General features: G+C 44.7%; 2 protein-coding genes across 2 annotated transcripts in view; one reads left to right on the top strand and one right to left on the bottom strand.

Annotated features, from left to right (window-relative positions):
* Positions 1 to 17,990, bottom strand: part of ARMH3 (armadillo-like helical domain containing 3) — a 133,092-nt gene extending 115,102 nt beyond the window's left edge. Inside the window, exons 1-9 of the mRNA XM_026851282.1 lie at positions 17,986 to 17,990; positions 11,830 to 11,941; positions 11,300 to 11,356; positions 11,018 to 11,164; positions 8,746 to 8,853; positions 7,819 to 7,911; positions 6,873 to 6,947; positions 6,068 to 6,154; positions 595 to 651 (exon numbers count right to left, since the gene is read on the bottom strand). Of these exons, the coding sequence (XP_026707083.1) occupies positions 595 to 651; positions 6,068 to 6,154; positions 6,873 to 6,947; positions 7,819 to 7,911; positions 8,746 to 8,853; positions 11,018 to 11,164; positions 11,300 to 11,356; positions 11,830 to 11,931 (726 nt within the window). The 5' untranslated portion in view covers positions 11,932 to 11,941; positions 17,986 to 17,990. The remainder of the gene's footprint in view (positions 1 to 594; positions 652 to 6,067; positions 6,155 to 6,872; positions 6,948 to 7,818; positions 7,912 to 8,745; positions 8,854 to 11,017; positions 11,165 to 11,299; positions 11,357 to 11,829; positions 11,942 to 17,985) is intronic.
* On the top strand, positions 17,900 to 21,753 carry HPS6 (HPS6, biogenesis of lysosomal organelles complex 2 subunit 3). Its single transcript, XM_026851503.1, has 2 exons — positions 17,900 to 17,927; positions 18,771 to 21,753. The coding sequence occupies exons 1-2, from the start codon at positions 17,900 to 17,902 to the stop codon at positions 20,582 to 20,584; spliced, it is 1,842 nt and encodes a 613-aa protein (XP_026707304.1). The 3' UTR covers positions 20,585 to 21,753.
* The last annotated feature ends 1,871 nt before the right edge of the window (positions 21,754 to 23,624 follow it).

The following is a 23,624-nucleotide window of genomic DNA, read 5'->3' as shown; positions in this document are numbered from 1 at the left end:
ATTAACTCAGAATAATTGTTCTCACCCTTTAGTTAGCATGGAGCTTGCTTTTACTTCACCCCTAAAAAACAGCTTCTAAGTCCAGACCCCACATAGCTGATAGTGTGCTGCCACTTCCTATCCAGACCTGGATACAAAACTTAATCAGTGGCTACAACCCAAAACATGTTGCAGGTCTCTTGACTCCAGTACAAGATTCCACTGAGCTACAAGAATTAACCTGTGGATTGGTAAAATCGCGTAACACAGCAATGAAAATGAGATCTTTGGCATAAACTATCTTGTGCCTCTTTGGCATGTGACAGCAAATAGTGTATAAATAGTTCATAAATGTATAATAGCTCAACTTTGGCATGTTCCTTGCTACCCAGCTTTTTAGCCACTCCCAACTGGTGATCAAACTGTCCAAATCATGAGCTGCCTAAGTTATTGCAGGAGCGCAGTTAGGGCAGACACCCACTATACTGGTGTTCTTTACAGCAGCACTGTTCCTAGGCCTTCTTTCTACCAGACACCATGACTGCATTCATTACAGTAGCACCACACATGCAAGAACATCCCCAGCAGCGCAAAGGAATCAAGTCAAATACTTACATTGAGTGTGGCCTCATCATCTACGATGGACAGCTTCACAATGTAGGGATTTACTGACTGCTCGGAATGGGAGGAGAAGGAAGAAAGAAAATTGGATTTAAGTTCAGCCTTCAGGAGAAAAACACTATTATCTTTCCAAGTTTACTCAACAACTTAAGAATAATCTCTCTCCTGTCCCACAAGGCAGAATACACACAAAAAAACAGAAGTCACAGCACACGATAAGGCCACTATGCCTGGGACACCTCCTTACTGGCTCAGACAGGCACTCTCCTGATTTTATTGAGACGAGAGAGAGTTTCTACTGCTCCACCAGCTCATCTGTCAGTCTTGAAACTGGAGCAGCTGTCCTGCAAGCCTGTTATCTGTGACACACACGCTGTTATGCAGCAGAAACAAGAAGTGAAGCTGTGACTGAACATTAGCGTTCTGATATCTCCCTTCTGCAACACCTTGCAGAGATTGCTTAGAGGAAGGAGGACCCATGAATGCAAGACATTGTTATAGACTCAATTGCCACTGGGTTAGAGCTCAACACTTTAACAGTTTACACCACTGAGAGCTAGAAGTTTCTGAAGAATATAATTTCCTTGAATTTAGCTGAAGAAAGCACACAGGCTCCACCTATAAAGATAAGTCCTAATAATTTAAGAAGCATTTTAGACTAGCAATGTACATTTGGTTTATATGTGTCAGTGCAAAACTAACAAAGTTGATTCGGAACCAGGACAGAAAAGGAAATGCTCTATCTAGTACATGAGAAGAATAAAACCACAAAGCATGCATCAGATGCAGCCCTACAACATATACGGTTATCCGACTGATTTGCCCACAGCTTGACAGCAAGTTAAAAATAAGGCTGATCAGACAACACCACTCTCACCATTATTTGGTGCTTTAGGAGGATCAGGCTTTCTTTTTGGTTCAGAAAAGAAACTGATCAGAACAGACCAAAGCTCAGCCAGTCTGTGAGCCTGCCTTCCAGCAGCACACAGCACTGTCTGCTGTCTTGGAAAAAGACAGAAAACTCACACAGAACCCATATGTGCACAGTGCATGCAAAGACATTTCCTTGAGGCTAGAGTAGAGGCTCCTACTGAGTAAGAATATACGGTCCTCTCTGTACAACCATGCTCCCCTTCAGAAATTAAATTTAGTCAGTCTCAGTAAAGCAGAAGCTAGCTTCACAAATCCGTAATTAAATATAGATTAAAATCCATCCTTGTAAATATATCTTAGTTTCGCTAATTTCATTCTCTTGCTCTCCTTATACAACAAGAAGCTCTCCACACCACAGCTCCTGCACAGAAGAGAGGCTAGCCTGTGACCCTTGACCAATAAAAGTGATGGGGCTTTTCCAGGCAACAGGCAAAAGGGCTGCGCTGGATCAGAGGCTGCAAGGTTATCCAAATTCCCAGATGTGGGGAATAAGCCAACTGGGAGATACTACATTGACCAACACCACCAGGCTGCCCTGAGACCTAGTCATCACTCAGTCCCTTCATAGAAAAGGAGAGGGAGTGGGTTCGTTGTCATCTCCAGGCTATGAACAACTTCTCATGCTCCTGCTGCCCTTGACTTTCCAAGATGCATGCTCCATGTCTCCTGCCCCTTGGCAGCAAGATGTCATCAGTGCATAGCTGACAGGGTCATGAAGCTGGCCTAGCTTGATACAGATCTCTGCCCTCTATCTTTTCAATTGTCATTTTCTGCCAAAGTATTCCATTCCCCTGATACATTCCATGCCTCCTCTAGGCTCCCCTAACTCCTTAAACAGCATGCAGACAGCCAACCAGTGTAATCCACACATTGTATTACTCTGTATGGGACAAGGCAGTTTCTAGTGCCTTTCAGTGAGCAAGTCTGTATGAGCATGATGAGAATATTTCCTGTGCTGCCCACAGGTTGTGCAGTTTGCTCCTGCCCTACCTTAAGAGCCAACTGTTCCAGTATTGTCTGTGAGCATTATACTGCACATCTACAGTGAGCATCAGCAACCTGCAAGTTGTACAAGCACTCCTAAACTCACCCTACACTCCCTGCCTCCTTCCCTAACTCTGATCCTGCTGTTTCAGAGTTCAGTTCCCCTCTCACTGGGAATCACAACAGAAGTTTTAAAAATCTGAATTACACTTGCCACTCCACAACACGCAGAAACATGCAGCAGCCTTGAAAAGTGGTTGATAACCATTTTTACAACTTCAAAGTGTGTCAGTGAAGAAGTTACACAAACTTAGAAATAGCTTCTGCTTCCACCTGCCTCCAGAAAAAAAATCAAAAACATGATTCTCAGCTCTTCAGAGAACACAGGCCTTTTCCTATCATTGCCACCAGATAACAAACGCTATAGCATTAAGATCGTCTTGTCAGTGATGAGGTACAGACACAAACTCCTGGAACCTGGGAATATTCACAATGTCCTCCATGAACTACCCACCATTAGATGCCAATGCTCTCATAGAAATTAAGGTGGAAGCTGCAGGGAGATAATTACCAGGTAATTTTTAAAGCAATCCCCAGGTGAGACATGCTGTACAAAGTGAGTATTACGTGAGGCAGGACACAGGTTTGGCCGAGAGAGTGAGATCTCCTCCATGCTCCCAAATGTACCTCTACCTCCAACACAAACCTATGGGAAACAATTCTTTTGGTAGGAAACGCAAGCAGAAAAAAAAAAACAAGTTAACCATGTATAATCTCTAGTTAGCTGCTTAACTCATCTTCACACCTGTAACACAAAGGCCAGAGTCCACTCAATTATCCCTCAAACAGGACTTTTCCCTGACCACTCATCAGGGATGATTCAGCAGCTTTGCTGCCAGCCTTGATGAAACCATCTCCTCTGCAGGCAGGCCATTGTGCAGGGAATTGGAGCTTGAATAATTACTCTTTTTGTTAAAGAGATTAATTTAAAATAATTTGAGTTATGCAAGACCTTTTTCAAAAAAAAAAAAAGGAATTTTCTGACTCTTCAATGTTGATAGATGTCTCTTCAGCACCTGTAGTTGCCTATATCAATGAGAGTCCAGTGCATGTAACCAGACATGAAGGGCTGCTGGACACACTATATGCTGCCAGACAAGCACACAAAGGGAAAAATCCACATTTTTACTTTCTTTCAGCTCTGCTTAGCAAAAGACAAAATATGCCTCATGTTCAACCTGCTCAAATTGCCAAGAAATTTCCACCTAGATGTTATCAAGTAATCTAACTACTTAAAATCATCCCTTAAAACACTTAGAAAGTGATCAAATAAATACTCTGCCTCACAGCATTTCTTCTGTTTGGCAGCTTTTTGTGTATACTTAGCATCACCATTTTCTTGATATAGTCAATTATTTAGTTACTCTTTTATGTTTCTCTCACATAGTATCAAGGTAAAAATATTTTCTCTGAAATCAGGACTAAGATTTAAAAAAAAAAAGATGACATAAAATGTAGCTGAAGACTTGAATTAAGTATATACTTGAAACAACTCTTGAAAATTATCAGGTTCCAGATCAGGGATGTCCCATTAAAGTTCCATGTAAATACATGTAAATCATTTTTACTCCTAAAACAGAAGTTAATGAGCAAACCAAGATCTCAGCTACACTGATAATGAAAACACGAACAGATATTCCCCAAGGAATTTGAGAGGAGACTACAAAATTCCCATCCCCAAAATATGAAAGAACACCCTGATGCAAAAACATACTGGTATTCACATTAAAGACAGATACAAAACCCATAGTCAACTAATGTGTTTTCAGCCTAACTAGATTTTCTTAAGCAGCTGGAAACAGAATTTAGCAACCAGTGAAGTTCAGAACAGAAGAGAACCTATTAACTACAGCACAGTTAACTGAATAGAACTCCAAAGGATTTAAGGCATGAAAGTATGCTACAATACACTGACAGCACGAAACTGACTCTAAGGGCCAAAGAACAGCAAATGAAAGCAGCTACTCTACTTAAGGACAAAGATTATAACCGCATTACTACAAGTTTTGCTTGTAGCGCTGCTTACAAAAGGCAGTCATATAACACCTTCTAAGTTGCTTTCCACCTTGCCAGTTGAACTACTCAAACTGAAATTCCCCTTGCTACATGTCTGCCTCAGGCTGGATCAGGCTTTTTAAACATCAGCACAATTTCTTTTGGGTGCCCAGTTTGAAGACATCTAGGACAAAGTTTGCCAAAGCACCTGACCCCATCTCAATACTCTACAGAAAGTTACTGCGAAGAGCAGAGGACAAGTCTTATATACTCACAGCACTCTACCTCACTAAGGACATGAACTATAGTACACAGGGATCCATAGCTCAGGGATGGGATTACACAGGTCTCCACCCTTTAACTGGAATGTTGCAACGAGACCTCTGGTCCTTCCAGTCTGCCCTCAACAGTAACCCTACCCATACGATTCCCAACAGTTTTCCCTCATGGCCATATATTGAAATGAAACTCCATGCTCCTGTTCCACACTATCACAGAACAGACTGCTGAACAGAATCTGTAATTCATGATTCTGACAACATTCACAGGAATGAGAAATTAACAGGGATTGCTTCGACAGTAAGTATAGCTCCTGTCTTTTGTCTATTCTCTAGGTCTATTCATAATTCAAAACAAGTTCTATTATAAAACCAGGTAGGTTTTGCAGCCTGCCCCATCACCATAATTCTGTTGAGGAGGGGGTATTCCAGCACTTTCCCATTTTTTTGCCAATATGAGTATATTAAGATATTCCTAATTATTGAAAAAAATAAGATTGATCATTAAAACATCATGCCTCATACAAAGGAAAGCCAACATCAAGTGTTTTAGTGACGTCTGAAATGTTTCTTTTTCAAAGTGATGAGTAGCAGAAAAAACGGGAATACATCACAAAGTAGCACACCAGTTTAGAAAAAGGAAGATGAATAAAGTTTCTCAGAGAGAAATCAGTCGAAGAGATAGAGACAGACCTCTCTTGGAAATACTAGCTGTGATGTTTCAGTTCATTCTCTGGTCACAGCTTCACCATCTCTTCTGGGGATCTGTGCTCTTTCAGTCTACTAGTCAGGTTCTGAATCACAAATTCAGTCTAAAGCCCAAGATGACTGACAGACAGCTCATTTTACTTTGGAGATTATGTATAACCACACAGTCACACACACAGAGACAAACGTGCAAGTTTGGCACAACAATAACTCTTCCAAAAGGACCTTCCTCAGAATACTTCCATGAAGGAAATGCAAATCCCCTAGGTATTTTCTTTCATGCTTGCACAAAACGAGCTGTATGAATATCATACACATTTGATTATATGCGTACGTTGGAGCAGATACAGTTAACATGACTGCCTTGCAAACTTCTGTAGCTCTGTGCTGATACCCTGATAAATAATATAGTGTGTACAGCTAAAAACTGTACTGTACACTGCCTTAATAATCCAGAGGGCAGTGTAAATTAACAAAGTGATGTTTCTGTTACCCAGAAAAATACCTACCTCATATTTTCTGTAGTTGACCAGCAAGGCAAGAAGGACAACAGCATCATAGCCATGTTCCCTGCGACTAAGAGGGCTGGACAAGATCTGGAATAAATAATCACACTGTTCTGTTCAGGCCTGCTTCAGGAAGCTTGCAGTGACTCTCAGACAGTGCATGCCCATGATATACATGAGTAAGAGCAAATTATGTCCTAACTAAAAGAGGATATTTAAGGTTGAGGGAGTGTCAGTGCTTCCAAGAAGTTCTGCACACACAGAGAAGCTTATTTATCACAGAGAGGATACACAGAGCCCTTCTGGGCATAAGGGGCAAATATATTTCTCGACAGCACTGGACAGTATCTCAGAGCATCAACAACATTGTATGTGCAAGTTACCTGGGTTTCCCCAAGCCCGGTTCCACTTCTAAAAAGTACGATTTATCAAGAATAGAAAAAAACCTCAATATATCCAGACTGCTTTTTGAAAAAAGTTCTTCCAATACAGGAATTCTCTGTGAAATTAGCCCAGAAATCTGTTCAGTTTCTATCTATGCACAAATGTCTCAAGTGAAAATACTTTAAATAGTCAGTAGTGACTAAAAACAGCAGACTAGAGTAAGAAGGAGACTGCATTTAAAAAAAAAAAAAAAAAAAAAAAAAAAAAAAAAAAAAAAAAAAAAAAATCTCTGACTGAGCTATGAATGGAAGCAACGCACCGTGCCAGTCAACCATGCTGCAGTGAAAAAGGTGAAAAGCAAATATATCACTGAGAGCTCTCGCTATGGAACAATAGCCCCTGCAGCAGAAGGAAGAACCCTTACCTGTAAAATAGCTTCAAATATGCTGTTAATCATCACATACTCCAGGATGGTGTTCTGGCTAATGTTATCAGTCACCTGAGTACAAACACAAGTATTAAAATCTCACCCAAAGCCTCCCATGATCCTTTAGCTGCCTGTGGCACACACTGGGAACAGAAGAGTTCTACTACCAGATTGACACATTTAACCAGAATCTCACACTTAGTCAGCAAGTCAAGGTGTGACTAGCAGTAGAGCTAGACATGAAGAAAAAGAAATCTGTCCTGCCTTCCACCCCTCTCTCTGGCAAGAAGCACGACCCACGTACTAAGAGCTCCCCCTTTCCTCCACAGATTGGTATTTTACACAGCTGCATGACAACAGCCATCAGCAGCTGAAGCAGGCTGCTATACAGGAGGCAGAGAATGAAAAAACAGGGTGCATATGCTCCACTGAACACTTTCCCCATGATGAACAGGGCAGTGAAGACCTCTCCTATGCTTAATTTTCTCTTATCACAGCTAAAATAGTTCACAGTTGACCGTGTCCAAGAGATGATGAGTGACTATTTGTTTCAACTTCCTCATTCTTCACATCCTTACCACTCCTGTCTATTCCACACTTCCTGTCTTTTTTCAACCCCTCTCCTCTGCTCCCTTTCCATTTATCTGAGACTTCTTAAATACCTTTTTCCCTAAAAAAAAAAAATTGTCAATTCCTCCTGTGTCTCTCCCCTTTTGCCCCAGTTGACACCTATCTTAGGAGGTGAAAACAGTCTGCCAGTCTGTACTGACATGTGGTTAGAGCAATGATGCATGTTCCGGGCTGACCCTTGTTCTCATTCACAATTTTTTTCCCCTTTCTTAAGCTTCACACTGCAGCATTCTGCTCAAGTTTTGAGACAGCTCCATTCCTCAAGATGTGGCTCATATAAGCCTTTATTATTATACAGCTGGTATATATTTACCGTCACCAAGCAGAGAAGTAGCTTCAGACACAAGCTTTTGAGGCTTTCAGAACCTTCTGCACATAGGAGTGAGTCCAAGCTCTCCATCAGGTTCTAAAGAAAGACAATCACAGCATTTGAAAGCAGTATTTTAAATTATTTGAAATTTTTGTTATAAAAAGCTTTTTAGGAGATTCAAATATAACAGCACCAATATAAAGCCATGTTATTCCAGAATCAATAACTGAGCCATTACTACTGTTACACAGGCCACATTCACACTACTGGCTCTCAACATTGTTTTGTGTTAACCACATCTAAAGGCATAACATCGTGCTCATTTTCCAATAGCCCTCTCTAGACGCATGAGAGATATTTGCATACATGTAATAGCCTTTATTCACAAAGTAATTCTGAGCTCTGATAGGCAAGTTACTACTTAATATTTTCCCCAAATGTACTATTGTTTGTAGAGAGATGAAAAATTACTATTTCTTGTAAAGAGATGAAAGATACAACAGGAATTCAGCTTTGTCACTGATTATTTTGTCATTTCCCAAAATTCAACATCTTTACATTGAAGAACATCAAATAAGTTTAAAACAGTACATGTGCTCACAGAAATATGAGAACACAGGATATGACTATCAGCTAAAAATTAAGCACAAGGTATGAGTCTCAATACTAGGCCTGTGCTAGCCTTTTCTGGCCTTTTCTTAACCATAGCAACTGCACAGCATGAAACTAAAGGAAAATGAAGAAAAGTGCTCTATTACTAACAAACACAAGGACCCCAAGTGTCTTGGTGCCACTAGCAGGTAAAGAACTTCAGGACAGTTGTTTTTAATCAGTGGCTGCAGTATTTCCCCCAAAAGCTGCACCTTGGTACACACACCTGTCTACAAATCACTGCTCCTGCAACATGGCTCTACATTGCCAGGGCCTCACCTTCATACACAGCTCTGCCTTATCAAAACCCACAAGCATGTTGATGATATCAAACCCAGAAGTGGATTTGTTCTTCTGATGGACACCCCGAATTAATGCACACAAAGTCTGCAAAGGGAAAAATCAGAGGATAAGATGTAAGACAACACCTACAACTCAACAGCAAAACCCACCATAAGACCCTCTCCTAGCACTGGCAAAACATTTAAATGAATACCACCAGCCTGGAAGCCATACATTTTGTCTGACCACTCCTCCACCTCTGCTGTTTCTAAGGAGGATCTTGGGTGCTTAAAACCTCAAAAAAAATTGAGAATATATTTGTTCATATTTTTCTTGTTTGTTCACCCCTTCATTTCATAGCACTCTGAGAAAAGGTAATCTTACTGCTTCTTCCATCCACAGTCAGTTTGTACCAGACAAGACCAAGATCTTTGAAAATAGCTAAGTCTGACTTTTAGGCCAGAAATATTGATCAGGAAACTGCAAGGCAGAACAGTGTCTAATATACGGATAGACATACCTTATAGCTTTCCAGATTAATTTATTTCAAGCATGCCAAAACACACAACATCCATACAACACAATCATAGAAGAGCAGATTGGAAGGGACCTCAAGGACCACCTGATCCAACCTTTCTTGGCAAAAGCAGGGTCTAGACAAGATGGCCCAACAGCCTCTCCAGCTGAGTCTTAAGATTCAGCTTGATGGGACACATTTTAAGTGTCCAATGTTGGAGAATCATAGTTTATCAGATTATGCCCATCCACACAGCAGATGCTTTTGCTGTAGAGAGCACAAATTTCTGTTTGATTAAAAAAAAAAAAAAAAAAAAAAAGAGGAAAAGATGTCTCCAAGGCTAAGTTTTCCTATCTACCTCAGGGGCTCTCAGAACCTTCCCACTAAACGTAATGTCCTTCACATTTCTTGTTGCAGGCACTTGATTACTGATTCTCCAAGTTCTTGGAGATCATTAGCAACATACAGGTATCAGCACACTATGCTTCCAGCAGACATTCAGGAAAATTTATGGACAGCAAATGTCTCATTTGCCCCAGGAGATGGAAATGTCTGTGGTGACTTTTGTCATCAGACACCTTTCAGGTCTGTGAAGAGGGGACTGACCAGGAATATAACCACTGCAATTTTAGTCTCTATCTTAAATTCAACTGTAAAAAGTAATTCATTTCAGAAGATAGAAAGCTGGATACAAGCAGACCTCAAGGAATCAGCAGACCTCCAGAACCATATAGAAGCATAAGTGTAAGGTAGATTTTTTTTTTTCTTAGTGTGAGAGTCAGGCTAAATAAATCTTTGGTCACCGTGGTCATTCTCAAGAAAAAACTGCTTAAATAAGTTTGGGCTTCAGGATCACTTTCCACACTAATACAGTCTGATAAAGAAACACTCTCTTAACTCAAGCTCAGAATGTGTTACCTCGTTCCTATTTACACTCAAATTGCAAGATTCTAGACTTGTGCCCTGGCCTAACTTTTGCCAATAATGATAAAACAACGCAAGATTGTATGTCAGAGGTGTAAATATTCTGTTTTAAATCAACTTTTCCCAGCTTACTCCCTGTCCACTGTCTCCTACAGGTGACCTCTCCAAACCTGAAACACATATCCTGTATTCCTACAGCTGAGAGAAGCTGCGACAAATGCATTCACCAAACTGTAAGACTCAGCCCTTGAACTAATAACATAAAGCATCAAGACTGAGGAGGGGAGTCTCCCACACAAGACAGGGGATGGCACAGCTGTGGTGAGGAGCAACCTGCAGGAAAATGGCTATTAATTCTGGGTGACAATTCTTCACAGCTTTCACTTAGGAAATGTCCAGCAGGGACAGTCTTCTGTATAAATTTCACACTAACTTCTCCAGAGCTTTATTTGATTTTCAACCCAAATGGAAATTCAAAGAGGAGGCTGAAATGAGGGAGGAGAAAGTAGAATACAAAGCTACACAGAGTACTCTTGAGCCCTGAAACTGACAGCCTACAGTATGAACAAGCCCCTCTTGTCCCCCCATTGCCATCCACTTCATCCTGCATCACCAGATCCTCTTGAATTCTGAAAAAAGCTATTGTTCTTCAAAGACTAAAGAGACTGTGAATGTTTGTAACCACCACAGACAGTAAGTAGCAACTGCTCTGTAGACATCAATTCTCCTCAGAAACAAAGAAATGAGCACAAAATGTTTGACACCAGCAGCAAATACATTGCCTCCTCAGAAGCAAAAGAGAGCATTTCCTGTCTCTCAGTGTGGTACCTGTAATGCATTGACCACTCTGATTGGGTGTTCCTCACCCAGTGCCTGGATGCAGTGCTGAAACAAGCAGTTGATGTTATCTTTTATCTTCATTAACTCTTCCCCATCCAGAGCCTCCAGCTTGCCTTCTAGATATTCCAAGTTGACCTGTCAAGTCAAGAAGCAGGTCATGCATGTTACACAACCACTGACACCTTAGAAACACAAGTCCTTGCACTGACAGTCTGCCACTTCCTATGCAGAACAGCAGCAGCAAATCAGAGGATGTTTAGTTCCCATTACCTTCATGAGAAACAGCTCCTCCCAAAACCTAGGGTTGCATTTACTGGGGTCCTCTGTCTGAAAGGAAAAGGAACAGCCATGAGAGCAAACAAGAAGAAATCATTCAGGCCTAATTTAAAAAAAAAAAAAAATCACAAGTAGCTGAGAATCAGCATCATCCTGCTGGATGACCAAGTGGCCTCACATTATAGAATTCTGTCTACACAGATTCCCCAAAACAGAGGGACAAACAGAAACAGCTCTTAACTGGGATGCCTCAGTTTATTGTCTGTATTATTTTTTGAGAAATACTTGAAAAGCCATGACTTCCCATAGATGACAAATAGTCCTGGTAGACAACAGGACAAGTTGACATTAAGGATAAAAGCAGAATACAGAGCTCTGCATGACAGTAGGAAGGCCTAAAACATGTGCTACACGGTGCAATCCCTACCTTGGGAAAAAAATCCACCATGCAGAATCCTCAGCACAAACTAAACCAAGAAATTTTAACACAACAGTTCAGAAAGAAGAGACGCTCAAGTCCTTACCGTGAAAATCTCATCATACATCAACACAACTTTCTCCTTCAGTGGCTTCTTGGAGGCTGATGATTTCCGGAGCAGCCCACCTTTCTTCTCTGTTTGGGCCATGCTGTATATCCTGAAGGTAAGAATAGACAAAAAAGGTTAAGGAAACCCGAACTTTCCTTCAAGGCATATCTGGCCTGCCTCAACTATGAAAGACTTTTTCATTGCAATGAAATAACTAATAGTCTCTCACAAGTTGAAAGCAGAGGCTTTAATAACTACAGCAGATAAGAAATCAGACCGAAGGTCCCATCTAGTCCTATATCCCCTTTCAAAGAAAGATACAAGTCAGACACAGAATAAACGCCTTATGGATAAATTTTCTTAATTCTTCTCTGGTAGAAACTGATTCATGATCCAGACCAGTGCAGTTTACATCTAGAAATGTACTTTTAATCTCATTGCATGAACTGTGATGCTTGTTATCAAATGGATAGCCAGTCCTTTTTGATGCTGGTCAATCCTCAAGGACTTCTTGTGACAAAAAGTTTCTGAAAATGTTTGAAAAATTCTTCTCTTATCTGTTTAATTTGGTGCCTACCAAAGCACTTCAAATTCTGCTTTTGCACTCTAAGGTGGCATCCAAAACTAGGAAGCATTTGGCTGTAAAGCCTTCCTAAAGCACTCCTGCCACCCTTGCTCATCCCCACCTCTGCACCTTGGCAGATTGCAAATCTGCAAATCAAGCCAAAGAACAACCCTGGCCTCAAAAGCACCACATGTGGTTGAGCTTTGGGATGAGGATGGAGGAACACAAGGGAGCAGCTTTGCAGAGATTTTTTTTTTTTTTTTTTTTTTTTTTTTTTTTTTTTTTCAAACCAGATGAATTTCCTGACCCATTTGACAGCAAAGGGTTTTCTAGAAACACAAACAGGTTTTACTAAAATTAATTCGTGTCTCAAGCTTACTGATTATTCTATTAAAAATAAGGAAGCATGATTTTTACAAAATGAGCTGTTACAACAAGAAACAGTCATAACTGTAGTCCTGAACCTTCTGTGACAGTCAACCCATTCCTGGGGCTGACTGTCAGAACGCGTGACTTGCCATGTACTCTCTCAACCTCATGTCTGATGCTACAAAACACATCACCACTCTGACCTCACAAATATGCATTTATCTGCAATCACAGATTTTTCTGGCAAGCCTCCAGCTTCAGCACTGTTCTAACCTCCTCTGTCACTACAGCACTGAAGTACTTAGCAGAAAGGGAATGCCATCCCTTCTCACATCCCTGAGCTCCCAACCTTTCTCCCACACCTCCAAAGGCAATTACACACACAGCAGCAGCATACTTCAGGCAGAGTCTTGACTTAACTCATGCTCCAGAAAAACATGGGCAGGCTCTTGTGGTAGCTGCACTCAGCCGTGTTAAATTACGCATAGAAAGGTAAGTTCACTGCAGTCAGCATCTAAGACCCAGAGCTTTCTGAGCTGGCAGCCATAGAGACAACTTTGGATTTAGCCTCCATCCCAGGCTGCCTGAACCCATTCTACAACCGCAGCATGTTTAGATCTATCTTTCCCTCAAAGACTAAGTTCCAGCAACTACTGAATGCCAACTCCATATCTCTTCTACATTCTTTCCGCTGCAGACAACTTTTGATTGTATAAACTACAACTATGTTCTCAACTAGGACTCTCAGGCTCCCAAGAGTCAGTTATTCAGACATCCATCCCTTGAGCCATAAATCTCAGTTCTAAGCAGCAGAAAAACACCTTTGGGCCTTGTGAAACAATGCTTCTGCCAAAGACCCTACGCCAGATGTGAAGGAAGGAGCTTTGACTGGATGGGAAAGCAGAGGATAGGACAGAGAGTAGCAGATCTCACACCTGAAAAGCTGTGTGCTCTGCCTTCCCACTAGAAAGGGAATACGCACAGCTGGCTGGTCAAGGGCTGCTGTGTGTGCTGGGCTGAGAATGGAAACAGCCCCAAGACACATGGACAGAAGAAAGTTTAGCAACTACTGCACCATAACCTTCTGTAAATAACGAAATTATTCCTGTAGCCTAGGCAGGTCTATACATCCAGTTAAGATGGAAGAAGTTTTCAGTCTAACAAACCAAAAAGAAAACATTATTCAATCATCTTGATAGCTCCTCTTTTACAGACTTTGCATTATTTTTAAACTGTCATGGGAAATAAGACATTATTCTAATTAGAAACTTAATTGGAAACAGAGAGAAATCTATTAAAAACCAAATCAAGAACGATGTCACTTTTAGCCTAGCAATACAAATCTTACCCAAGATTGCACAAAACAATTTCCCAACTAGAATTGTAAGTTTCTGAATCTAAAGCAGCTGCCAGCCCCAGCATACAAACACATCCATCAGCCTGCTTCTAATTGAATTACAGCTAACGAATCCCAATGTCAAAACTAATAAACTAACTCTCAGTGCTTCTAGGTCAGCGTGCTCACATCAAATGCATATGTGAATGAGAAGGGATCAACATGCTCTGCTTAGTCCCTGGCCTTTGCAAGCTGCATTTTAACACTTTTCCTACATTTCCAGAAAGACAGAAAAATCTAAATCCCACAAGATACAAAGGCTTGATGCTGGGTGAGCATCAGAGGGATTGCACGATCATGTGAACATTCTAGTTTCTGTCAAAATGGGACTTGAGATTCATATTCTCTCAACCAAAGCTGCACAGAGCACATACAAAGAAGACTGCTAGAGGCAAGGATTAAATAATGTTCTTGTTTATAATTTGCTGTTCTACAAATGAGCATATGGAGGAACAAGGGAGAAAAGCAAAAGTCGCCTTTCATGCCAATGCTTTATTAGGCTGCGCTTGTTTCATGACCTATGATGATCAGGCTGTACAAATGGCTTTTTCTTTTCACTTTATGCGATTACATTTTCTAGATGTCATAAAGACAGAAACAGGAAACTGCATTTTGCTAATGGGGACCTTCTAGGCAGCTGCAGAAAACAACAGTTAAATGCACAAAACATTTATAAATAAGTTGCAGAGGTGTCAAATTATAAGGACACCGTGACAGCTAATGAAAACAACAACACTGAATATAGTTAACAATTATCCTTTAAATGCATCACGTATAAAAAAGCATCAGTGCATTTTCCACATTTTAGGTTCAAACGGATGATTTATTCTGTCAATAGGTCAGTCTCATTAACACATGCTGCTAAATGAATCCTGCTGTAGTTACTGACTGGACAGGAGAACTACCCCTCAGGGCCAGGGAAGCGCATGCATTTGGATTTTTAGAACAGCAAGTACTTTACTGTGCAGCAGCAGATCCAAGATGCTTCATCTGGAACTAAAAGAAACCTCAACAGAGCACGAGTCTTGGCAGCACAAAGACAGGAAGATAAAACTCATGGCAGACAGAAGTTCAGGCAGACTCTTGCTTTATCTATCATCAACCCCAGGAGACCAGCTGATCCAGTCAGGAAGAAAGGGATGAGCACAACCAAACATCCACCTCCTTTCCATTTCATTCCAGAGCTCATAGCAGAGATTCCAACCAAACATGTGACATTCTGATGAACACATCTCTGTTGGCCTTTTGTTAGAGTAGCCACAGGAAGAGTGAACCTGACATTTTAAGGCTGAGGTTTATTCAGAATTGTGCATACTGAAAACTGTGGCTGCTCCACACTGTCACTCAGCTCCTGTACATACATCCTATTTTCCATAGATCATCCTTTAATAGCAAAAATACTGCTGTAGAGAACATCACACTAACGCACATCTACACTGTAACAACATCAGGATCCAAAACTTGTAACTTCTGTAATCTCGCATGCAGCCCACCAAGCACTGTATTTTGCATTAATTGCCTAGGCTAAGAAACCTGAGAAGTTTTCAAGATTACAGATGCATATACACGACCCCCATATACAACCAGACATGAATAAGCGTATTTTTTTTCAGTCTGGACACCTCAAGAAAAATGTACTCTAACACTTCTTAGCTAAATAAAAGGGAAACAAACAGAGGACATAAAATGGTATTTTCACATATATTCACATTTATTCCCTATCTGAAAAAAGTAGTGCAAATTATGTGACCTATATTAGTGTGTTAATGCCAAAGCCCTGGACCTCAATCAATATTTATAAAGACACTGAATAAAGAACTGAGATGCTTTTGCTTTTAGAATCCAATATCCCTTGACTTACCACTGCTACTAAGATCCAACTCACTTGTTTAAATACTTGAAGGCTAGTACTTGTCCCCACCAACAACTGCATGCACTTGGGACCCAGTGTGATCACTCTTTGCCTTTCAAGGTATTTTGCAGGTGTATCACTCAAGTCTAAAGAAATTATCATCTCGATCACGCAAGAGAGGGGGATAAACTGCTGCCTAGAAGTTAACTTAGAGCTTCTAAAGCCATACATTATAACCCACACAGTCCTTAAATTCTTCAGTTAAGTTCCAGGAGAAACTTGCACTTAATCCACGTGATGAATCCACAGAGCCAATACTGGATCTGAGCAACTGGCAGTTAAAACACAGTTCTAGCACTCATCCATCAATGGAAGCAATGAGAATCTGCCCCCAGCACAAGAGTTTATGAATCCTCATGCACAGACAGTGCCTTGACCCAGTTCAAGTTCCAATATTAAAACTCCCAGGACCACTCAGCACAGCCTGGCAGGCTGCTACTGGAAACAAGAGAGAGAAGGAACACACTAGGCTAGATTTTGTCAAGACTTTAGCAACCATCATGACCAAATTCCTGCTATAAGCCCTCTGGCAGCTTATTCTCCACCAACTCTTGCGTTGGCAGTTACAGTTTGTGCTAGTACATCCACGCTGGTTTTATATTTCATCCATTCTTTAAAACCTTACTTGTATATCATCCATTGGAATGAAAATTCTTCAGAATGTACCTTCTTTTACGACTGTAAAGTGCCCAACCCACCACCAAGGGAAACAGTAACAGTCACAGCACACAAGCCTTGGATCCAGCTTGCAGAATTTCCAGGTGCCTTCATGCAGTATATAATGAGAACTATATTCTGAGGGTGTGCTGATGACAAAAACCCACATAGATCCTACTTCTTTTTCTGCAGTACCAAGCAAAATAATCCCCAGCACAGTCCCAGTATATGCATTTTTACCAGCAAGTCCTTCCATCCTGCTCAGAGTGTTAGCAGTGTACGTGCTTCTACACAGTACAATCTGAAGTTGCACTACTACTGACCTGTATTTCCCCCCTTGAAAAACAGGAAAAGCAGTTTCCTAATGCAGATACAGCCACAGACTATCTCCCACTACACCTGCTTCAGCAATGATAAAAAAGAATAACATCCAAGCTACATTTTTCACACTTCATCCATAATTGCCTTTCATTTCTAGCTGTCCAGTTAAAATAACACCCAATCCATCAACTTCACACCATCAACTAGTTAAGCTTCTTCCTGTCAAGTCCATCTAGACACGTGTCACATGCTTCCACCTCCATCTGTTCACGCCATTTTTCCAAATTCATTTTTTCATTTCAGCACGCTTCCTTCCCATATTCCTGGCTACAATGCCCAGCTCTCTCATATCAGGTGGTCTCTCTGAGTTTTCACTTTTCAAGCCCTTCAGAATACATCCCACCTAGTTTACCATGAAATACTCCACACTGCCTCTACACTCCCACCTAAAAGCTCATGCCACTCAGAGACCTTTTCAGATGTCTTCCTTCTGAAGAAAAGCACTCTCCCTGTAACCTTCCCCAGCCCTTTTCCCGTGGTTTCAGTTGTCAGTGGGGATCCAAGGCCCATGCCGAATACAGCGCAGCTGCATGACCTTAGCTCCGACTTCTGAGGAAGCTGCCACGTTCTAAGCAGCCACACAGCAGAGCCTCGACAAGATAAGAAAGGTAGAGCTGCAGAGAGGTAACGTTTTTGAGATCTGGACCATTAGTAGCACAAACACCCAGAAGGAAAAACACGAACTCAAAAAGGTGTAAGTCCGAAAACAAACAAAACCACCAGGGAGCCAGAATACAGCAACTCAGCAACTCTGAGTAGCTGAGGCTGACCCTTCACCTCCTGAGGGATGTCTGCCTGGCGTGTTAGCAGGGGTGGTGAGCAGATGAATGCTTAGCCTAGCAGCTCATTAAAGCCTCACTGTTTCTTTTGTACCTGCTGGCCAGTAACTGGGTAACATTTTTACTTGTATATACCCCGCCTGCAGAGTCTCTTTGCACACAGCAAAAAGTGCCCTAAGGGACACAAACAGAGGATTACGTTATTATTACTGGAAAACCAAACTGATGTCGTTTTTCCCCTCCCCAAAATTCCTCTTAAAAATTTCTGTCACGCTTTCTACCTAGAGCTCAAACAGCTGGTGAACTGCAATCACCACATATCGCAATGATCCAAATTATCTTATTGCTTTGCGTATTCCACCCACCTGCTCAGCCCGAATTGGCTCTCATCATATATTCAGATTACAGTCTCTGCTTAAGAGCAAACTTTCTTACAGTGACATACGCAACAAGGTTTTGGCTGAAGCTGCAAGCTTATGTAGCAAGCTGCCTCTGCCTTCAGCATAATAAACATAACACGCTCCCACTCCTTTACCACAATTGACTGCTCCCCTTTGCTTTGCCCATACAAGTGCTTGTAGGACCGTGAGGTAAACCAGATAGTTGGAACGATCAGTGATTAAAGAACATGCCCTGCTCATTCTTCATCTAGAAAGAGTTCCCTTGAACCCAAACCACCTCAGCAGCAGGCGGGCTCTGTGGCTCAAGAGCAGCTGCACCGGCACAGCCCAAGGGTTGGGCAACTCCAGCCTGCTGGGAGGCCTCCTCGGGCGAGGCAGCACTCGCTGCTCGGCACCCGGGGCACTCGCTGTGGTAACGCACTCTTAGAGGTCACGGCCGCGCTGCGGGCAGCGGGGGAAGGACCTATAACTTCTTAAGCAACAAACTTGGGTAAATTCCTCCTCATCTGGCATCCCGAGAAGGCAAAGCTCACCATCACAGCCCCCTCTACAGGCTTCATCCACAGCAAAGTGCTGCGCTCCAGCAGCGAGTCAGACTTCAGGAAACTCCTGCTTGGTTCTGTGGGTCTTCTCTCAGGTTTGGCACCTCTGGACATTCACACCTCTGCTGTGTCCAACGGTGAGGGTCTGCTACTGGTGAGCAGAAAGGGTGATGTGAACATGGTGGAGCCGGATGGGACACAGAGGCATATCTTTGACCTGGAGGGGGGCCCTCTGGCCCAAGGAAGTCCTGTTCAGCTGAAGACCTTTGGCAGCATCCTGGCCTGCGTGCTGGCCGGGGTCCTCTACCTCGTTGACCAGAACAGTGGAAGGCTCATAGAAAAGAAAATCCTGAGCATGAAAGAGGTGCACTTCCTGGAGTCCCTAGGAGAGGAGGACAGCATCCAGCTCCTCACTCAAACTGGCATCTACAGCTTTAGCTTCTCCAAACCTGAGGACAGCAGCAGACCTGAGCCATGCCTGGTGGAGATGGTGTTTGAGGAAGCCTGCAGATACTACCAGAGGAGGAGCCTCAGCAGTTCCAAGCTGACGGTGGAGAAGCTGAAGAAAGGTGGTGTGTTCCAGGCTCCTGTTGCTCTCACTGCCATCCTGCAGCACAGTCTCCACCAGAAGCCAGCCCGAGGCCTGCAAGACACTTACACCAAGCTGTTGAGCACAATGAGCCTGGACCTGCAGAGCTACATGAGCCTGGAGCTCCTCAAGACCTGTGTGGTGTGTGCCCCAGAGAGTGAGGTGGAAAGCTACTGCGAGGAACTGGTGGAGCAGGAGGTCAGCCGTGTTCTGTGCTCTGACATGGACAAGGACAATTTGGCCTACCTGAACTCCGTCTTTGCCTCCTTCCCCAAGGCTGCCTGGAAGGCCACAAGGAGCTGCTTGCAGCTGCAGCAGAACGGGGATGGCCTCTTGGTAGCCAGGGCCACCCCAGAGGTGTGGAAGAAAGTCCTGGGAGGGCCGCAGCAGGAGGAGGTGGGTCAGAATGGGGTGGTCCCACTCTTTGAGCTCATCTGCGCCTCCTTCCTGAGATTCAAACCCAAGTGGCTGCCCAGTTTTGTGGAACTGACTCAGCAGTATGTTAGCGTCTCTTGGGCATACAGCAGCAAGGAGGGCCCAGAGGGCCGGGTGCCACTGTACAAGAGAGCGCTGGGAGTACTGGCCAGGAAGAACAAGCGCAGCGTGGCAGATGATGAGATGGAGCTCGAACTGATGCTCTGCAGCAAGAGGCCTAAGGCCGTGCTGCAAGCTCTGCACCTTCTCATCCGCCTGAAGCAGTGGCAGCGGGTGGTGGAGGTGGCAGAGAAGTTCTCCAAACTCAGCCCCTTGCTTAACAAGGAGATATTCACCACACTTCTGGCAGAGTTTGCCCAGCACCGGGAGCTGGACCCTTATTTGGACAGGCTGTGGCTGCTGTGCCCCGCTGAGCTCACCACCTCTGACATCCTCACCGTGGTCCTGAAGCACCTCCCAGACTCCCAGGGGGACCCAGCACCCTTCTCCAGCAAGGGGAACCAGCTGACTGTAGGCTTGCTCAAGCCGCTGCTGCAGAGGGTTATGCAGCGTCCCTGCATCCAGGACGAGATGTACTCGGATGCCTTGCAGAGCCCCACCTTCCCCCCTCCTACCCCACCCCGAGAGCACAAGGTCCCCTCAAAAGCAGCAGCTGATGATGCCCCTCAGCCACCCATGGCAAGGACTTCCTCCCCCTCCACACCGGCACAGGATGACACTGCGTGAAGGGGGAAAGCACAACGGCATCCCAAGCCTTGGGTGCATGGGGAGGGGAAAGCCGCATCCACCCCAGGAAATCCTGCCCTGCCTGGCAGACTGGAAGCCTGCTCCTTTCTGAAGTCTCCCTGTGGCAACATCTCGAAGAGTCTGTCGGGTGTCTGGGGCTGGGGGATCTCATCTGAAGCCAGGGCAGGCTTTCTGGCTATTTCTAGCAAGTGCAATTGCGTGTGCCCCAGTGGAGGAGCAAATGCCGGGTGCATTTGCAGATGAAAGTGCTGGCTGCACTACAGGGCTACAGAACTGCTCCCTGCCCAAAGCACTTTGTTTTCGGTTTTCTTGGCTCCTTTATAACTTCACTTCTACTTCCCTGATCCTCTAGGAGTGGTGGGCAGGCACACACACCATCTTTCCCTCCCCGTTCTCTGCTCAGTGGGTTGGGGGTGCTTCCAAGCTCTGCCTGTGAGAAGCTGGGCATGTTTCTTGCAGTGGAGCTGCTGAGTCCTGCTGCTCTGGGCTCAGTCAGATGCCAAATGCCCATGTGGTGCAGCTCCATGGTACTGGGGGTCCCAGCACACGCGCTGGCAGCTGCAGCGCTCTGCACACTGTCTCGCCGCAATTCCTCTGGGATCAATCCTGTAGCTGTGACTGATTGCAGCTACTTAGCTGGAGAGAGCAGCCTAATTCCCTTATCTCTCTATCCCAGACGGTACCCAAACTCTCTTCTGAGCTGAGAAGCTGGCAGCAGCCTGTGCAAGCTTGAGGCTGGCCCTGCCTCTCCCTTTCCTTTGTGGAAGCTTAGATTATGCTGCAGGACACCCGGGCCCTCTGTTCCCATCTCCCCTACCTTTGCCCTTTGCACACAAAGGGGCTTTGTCAGGGTTGTCTGGCTCATATTGTGCCTCTATTTGCAAAGTCAGTGTAACTTGAGAGCAATCATGCAGGAAGATCCAGGTTCCAGCCTCTCTCGAGAGCTTACTGCCTGGCCCCCTCCTCCAGGAGAGAGACCCTGGCTGGGGCTTTGCCCCTCCATCTGGGCTGTGGTAGGAAGGAGCTGCCTCTTGCCTGGGCTGGCAGAGCCCAGCAGGGATGGGATGGGGGAGATTCTCCTGCATTAGTCCTCTTGAGAGTGCGGTTCAGTGTGGAAGACAGATGCCTTTTAAAAATAAAGTTTCCTAAAGCAGTGCTGGGGCAATGTTGGATGTTATGAGGATGCACACCCTCAGGAAGAGGGCAGTTTAATTTTGTTTCTGGTGAAAAGCAGCCATGTTCAGCTCGCTGCTGGTACATGCTGGGGCCTCAGAGATGGAGCTGTGCCTGGCCAGCCCATTCCCTCTGTGGTACTCAGCTCCTTACCCCAACGAAGCTGAAGCTGTGGAGGCAGCAGTGTGTGTGTGTGTGCCACAGAGAATGACCATCCAGGCAGCGCATGGTTGTGGCTGAGTCCAAGACAGAATTGAGGAAGGGAGATTTTTTTTCTCAAGAGCTGCAACTTGTCCCTTTGTTCCTGGCTGGAAAACCAGCAACAGGGAGCACCAGGCTGGTCCCAGCGAGAGCCTGCTACCCCAGGCAGAGCTGTCGTCAGAGGGATCCTGGTTCATCAAACCACTGTAAAGATGCAGCAGGGCCTCCTGCCAGACAAGGGCTCGGCTGCAGAAAGTCCCTGTGGGTAGAAAAAAGCCTGGCAAAGAGGAAGAGGAACTACTGCAACGGTTCTGTAGAGACTGGCTGGCTATTGATGAGACCTTACAGTGCTTGTGCTGTGGTCTTGGGGAGCTGCGAGTTTCCCTCCCACGCAAGGGAAGTGGATTCTGGCAGCTGCTGCTCACGTGAGTGGAGGGAGCCTGGCCTGAAAGGAGAGCTGGTGGCAGCCACCGTGGGCATTTTTGCAATGAGCCGTCCTCACCTCTTCCCCAGCAGCTGCTGGCCCTGCCTGAGGCTGCTGAGGAGGAGGAGAAGGAGGATGGACCCCAGCCCCAATCAGAGCCACAGCTCCAGGGACCGGGATGCTGCTCTGGGGCAGTGCTGAATGAGGAGCTGCTGAGAGCAAGCCCCATACCTTAGCAAAGGCTGTGCAGTAATTTGGGGGGAGATTTTCAGGGCCAGGGATGGGTTTAGGTTCAGGTGGCTATGCTGACAGTGAAGAAGGAGTGTCAAGCTCCCTGCCTTCCAGCACTACTAGCTCTGCAAAGAAAAGGCTGCGGCTGGAGGCTGAGCAGAGGGGAGCAGGGAGGGAGCAGCGCCTGCAAAGCCAGCTAGTGGAAACTGAAGCCAGCAGCAGTCCTGCACGGGCTGGTGTCCCCAAATCACAGCAAGGGAAGAGGAAGCGGGGAACGCTGTGTGGTGGGGACAGCCTGGGACTTGGGGATGGAAACGTCCACATGCATCCCCTAGAGAAGCTCAAAACAGTCACAACTTGGGAGGTTGAGGGTTTGAGGTGGAGAAAAGCAAAGGCAGAGCAAATGGAGACAAAACTGAGCTAAATGCTCTCCAAGGGGGTGCTGGAAAATCCCGCCCCAAGTACCAGAAAGGGAGGGGCATCCCTGAGCAGGAGCACAGGCTGATCCACCTCACAGGACAGATTCAACTGGGTGACAGGCAAGCGTGGGGCGTTCTGCAGTCAGGACGGGTGTTGGGGGGAGATAGCAGGAGGTAAGGCTGGTACAGCTTCAGATAACGCCTGAAGGAAAAAACAGTGATTAGAAGATCTGAAGGCAAATGGAAAAAGCGATAAAGCAGATGCACGTAGCGGAGGGCAAGCTGACCGGTTTGGCCCTGTTGCTCCCTCCAGAGAGACTTGGACTTTGCACTGAAGGAAATGAGTCAAGCTGCTCACATACATCCCCCATGCCTGACCCAGCTCTCAGGATAGTCCCTGTGCTTGCGCCAAGGAGCAGCAAAAAGCAAGACCTGCACTGGCCCCACTATGGGTCCAGACCAAATCACCTTCAGCTTGTCCGTGCATGCAGCTCTCGCTGTGCCCACCTGTGCCATGCAGCAGTGTGGGACACACAGGGGTGGACACAAAGTCCCTGTGCCACCACACCCA

This window comes from Athene cunicularia (genome assembly GCF_003259725.1).
Source record: "Athene cunicularia isolate RWA chromosome 6 unlocalized genomic scaffold, athCun1 chr6_part1, whole genome shotgun sequence".
NCBI lineage: Eukaryota > Metazoa > Chordata > Aves > Strigiformes > Strigidae > Athene > Athene cunicularia.
The sequence above is the reverse complement of the archived record's forward strand: the minus strand, read 5'-3'. Positions and strand labels throughout refer to the sequence as shown.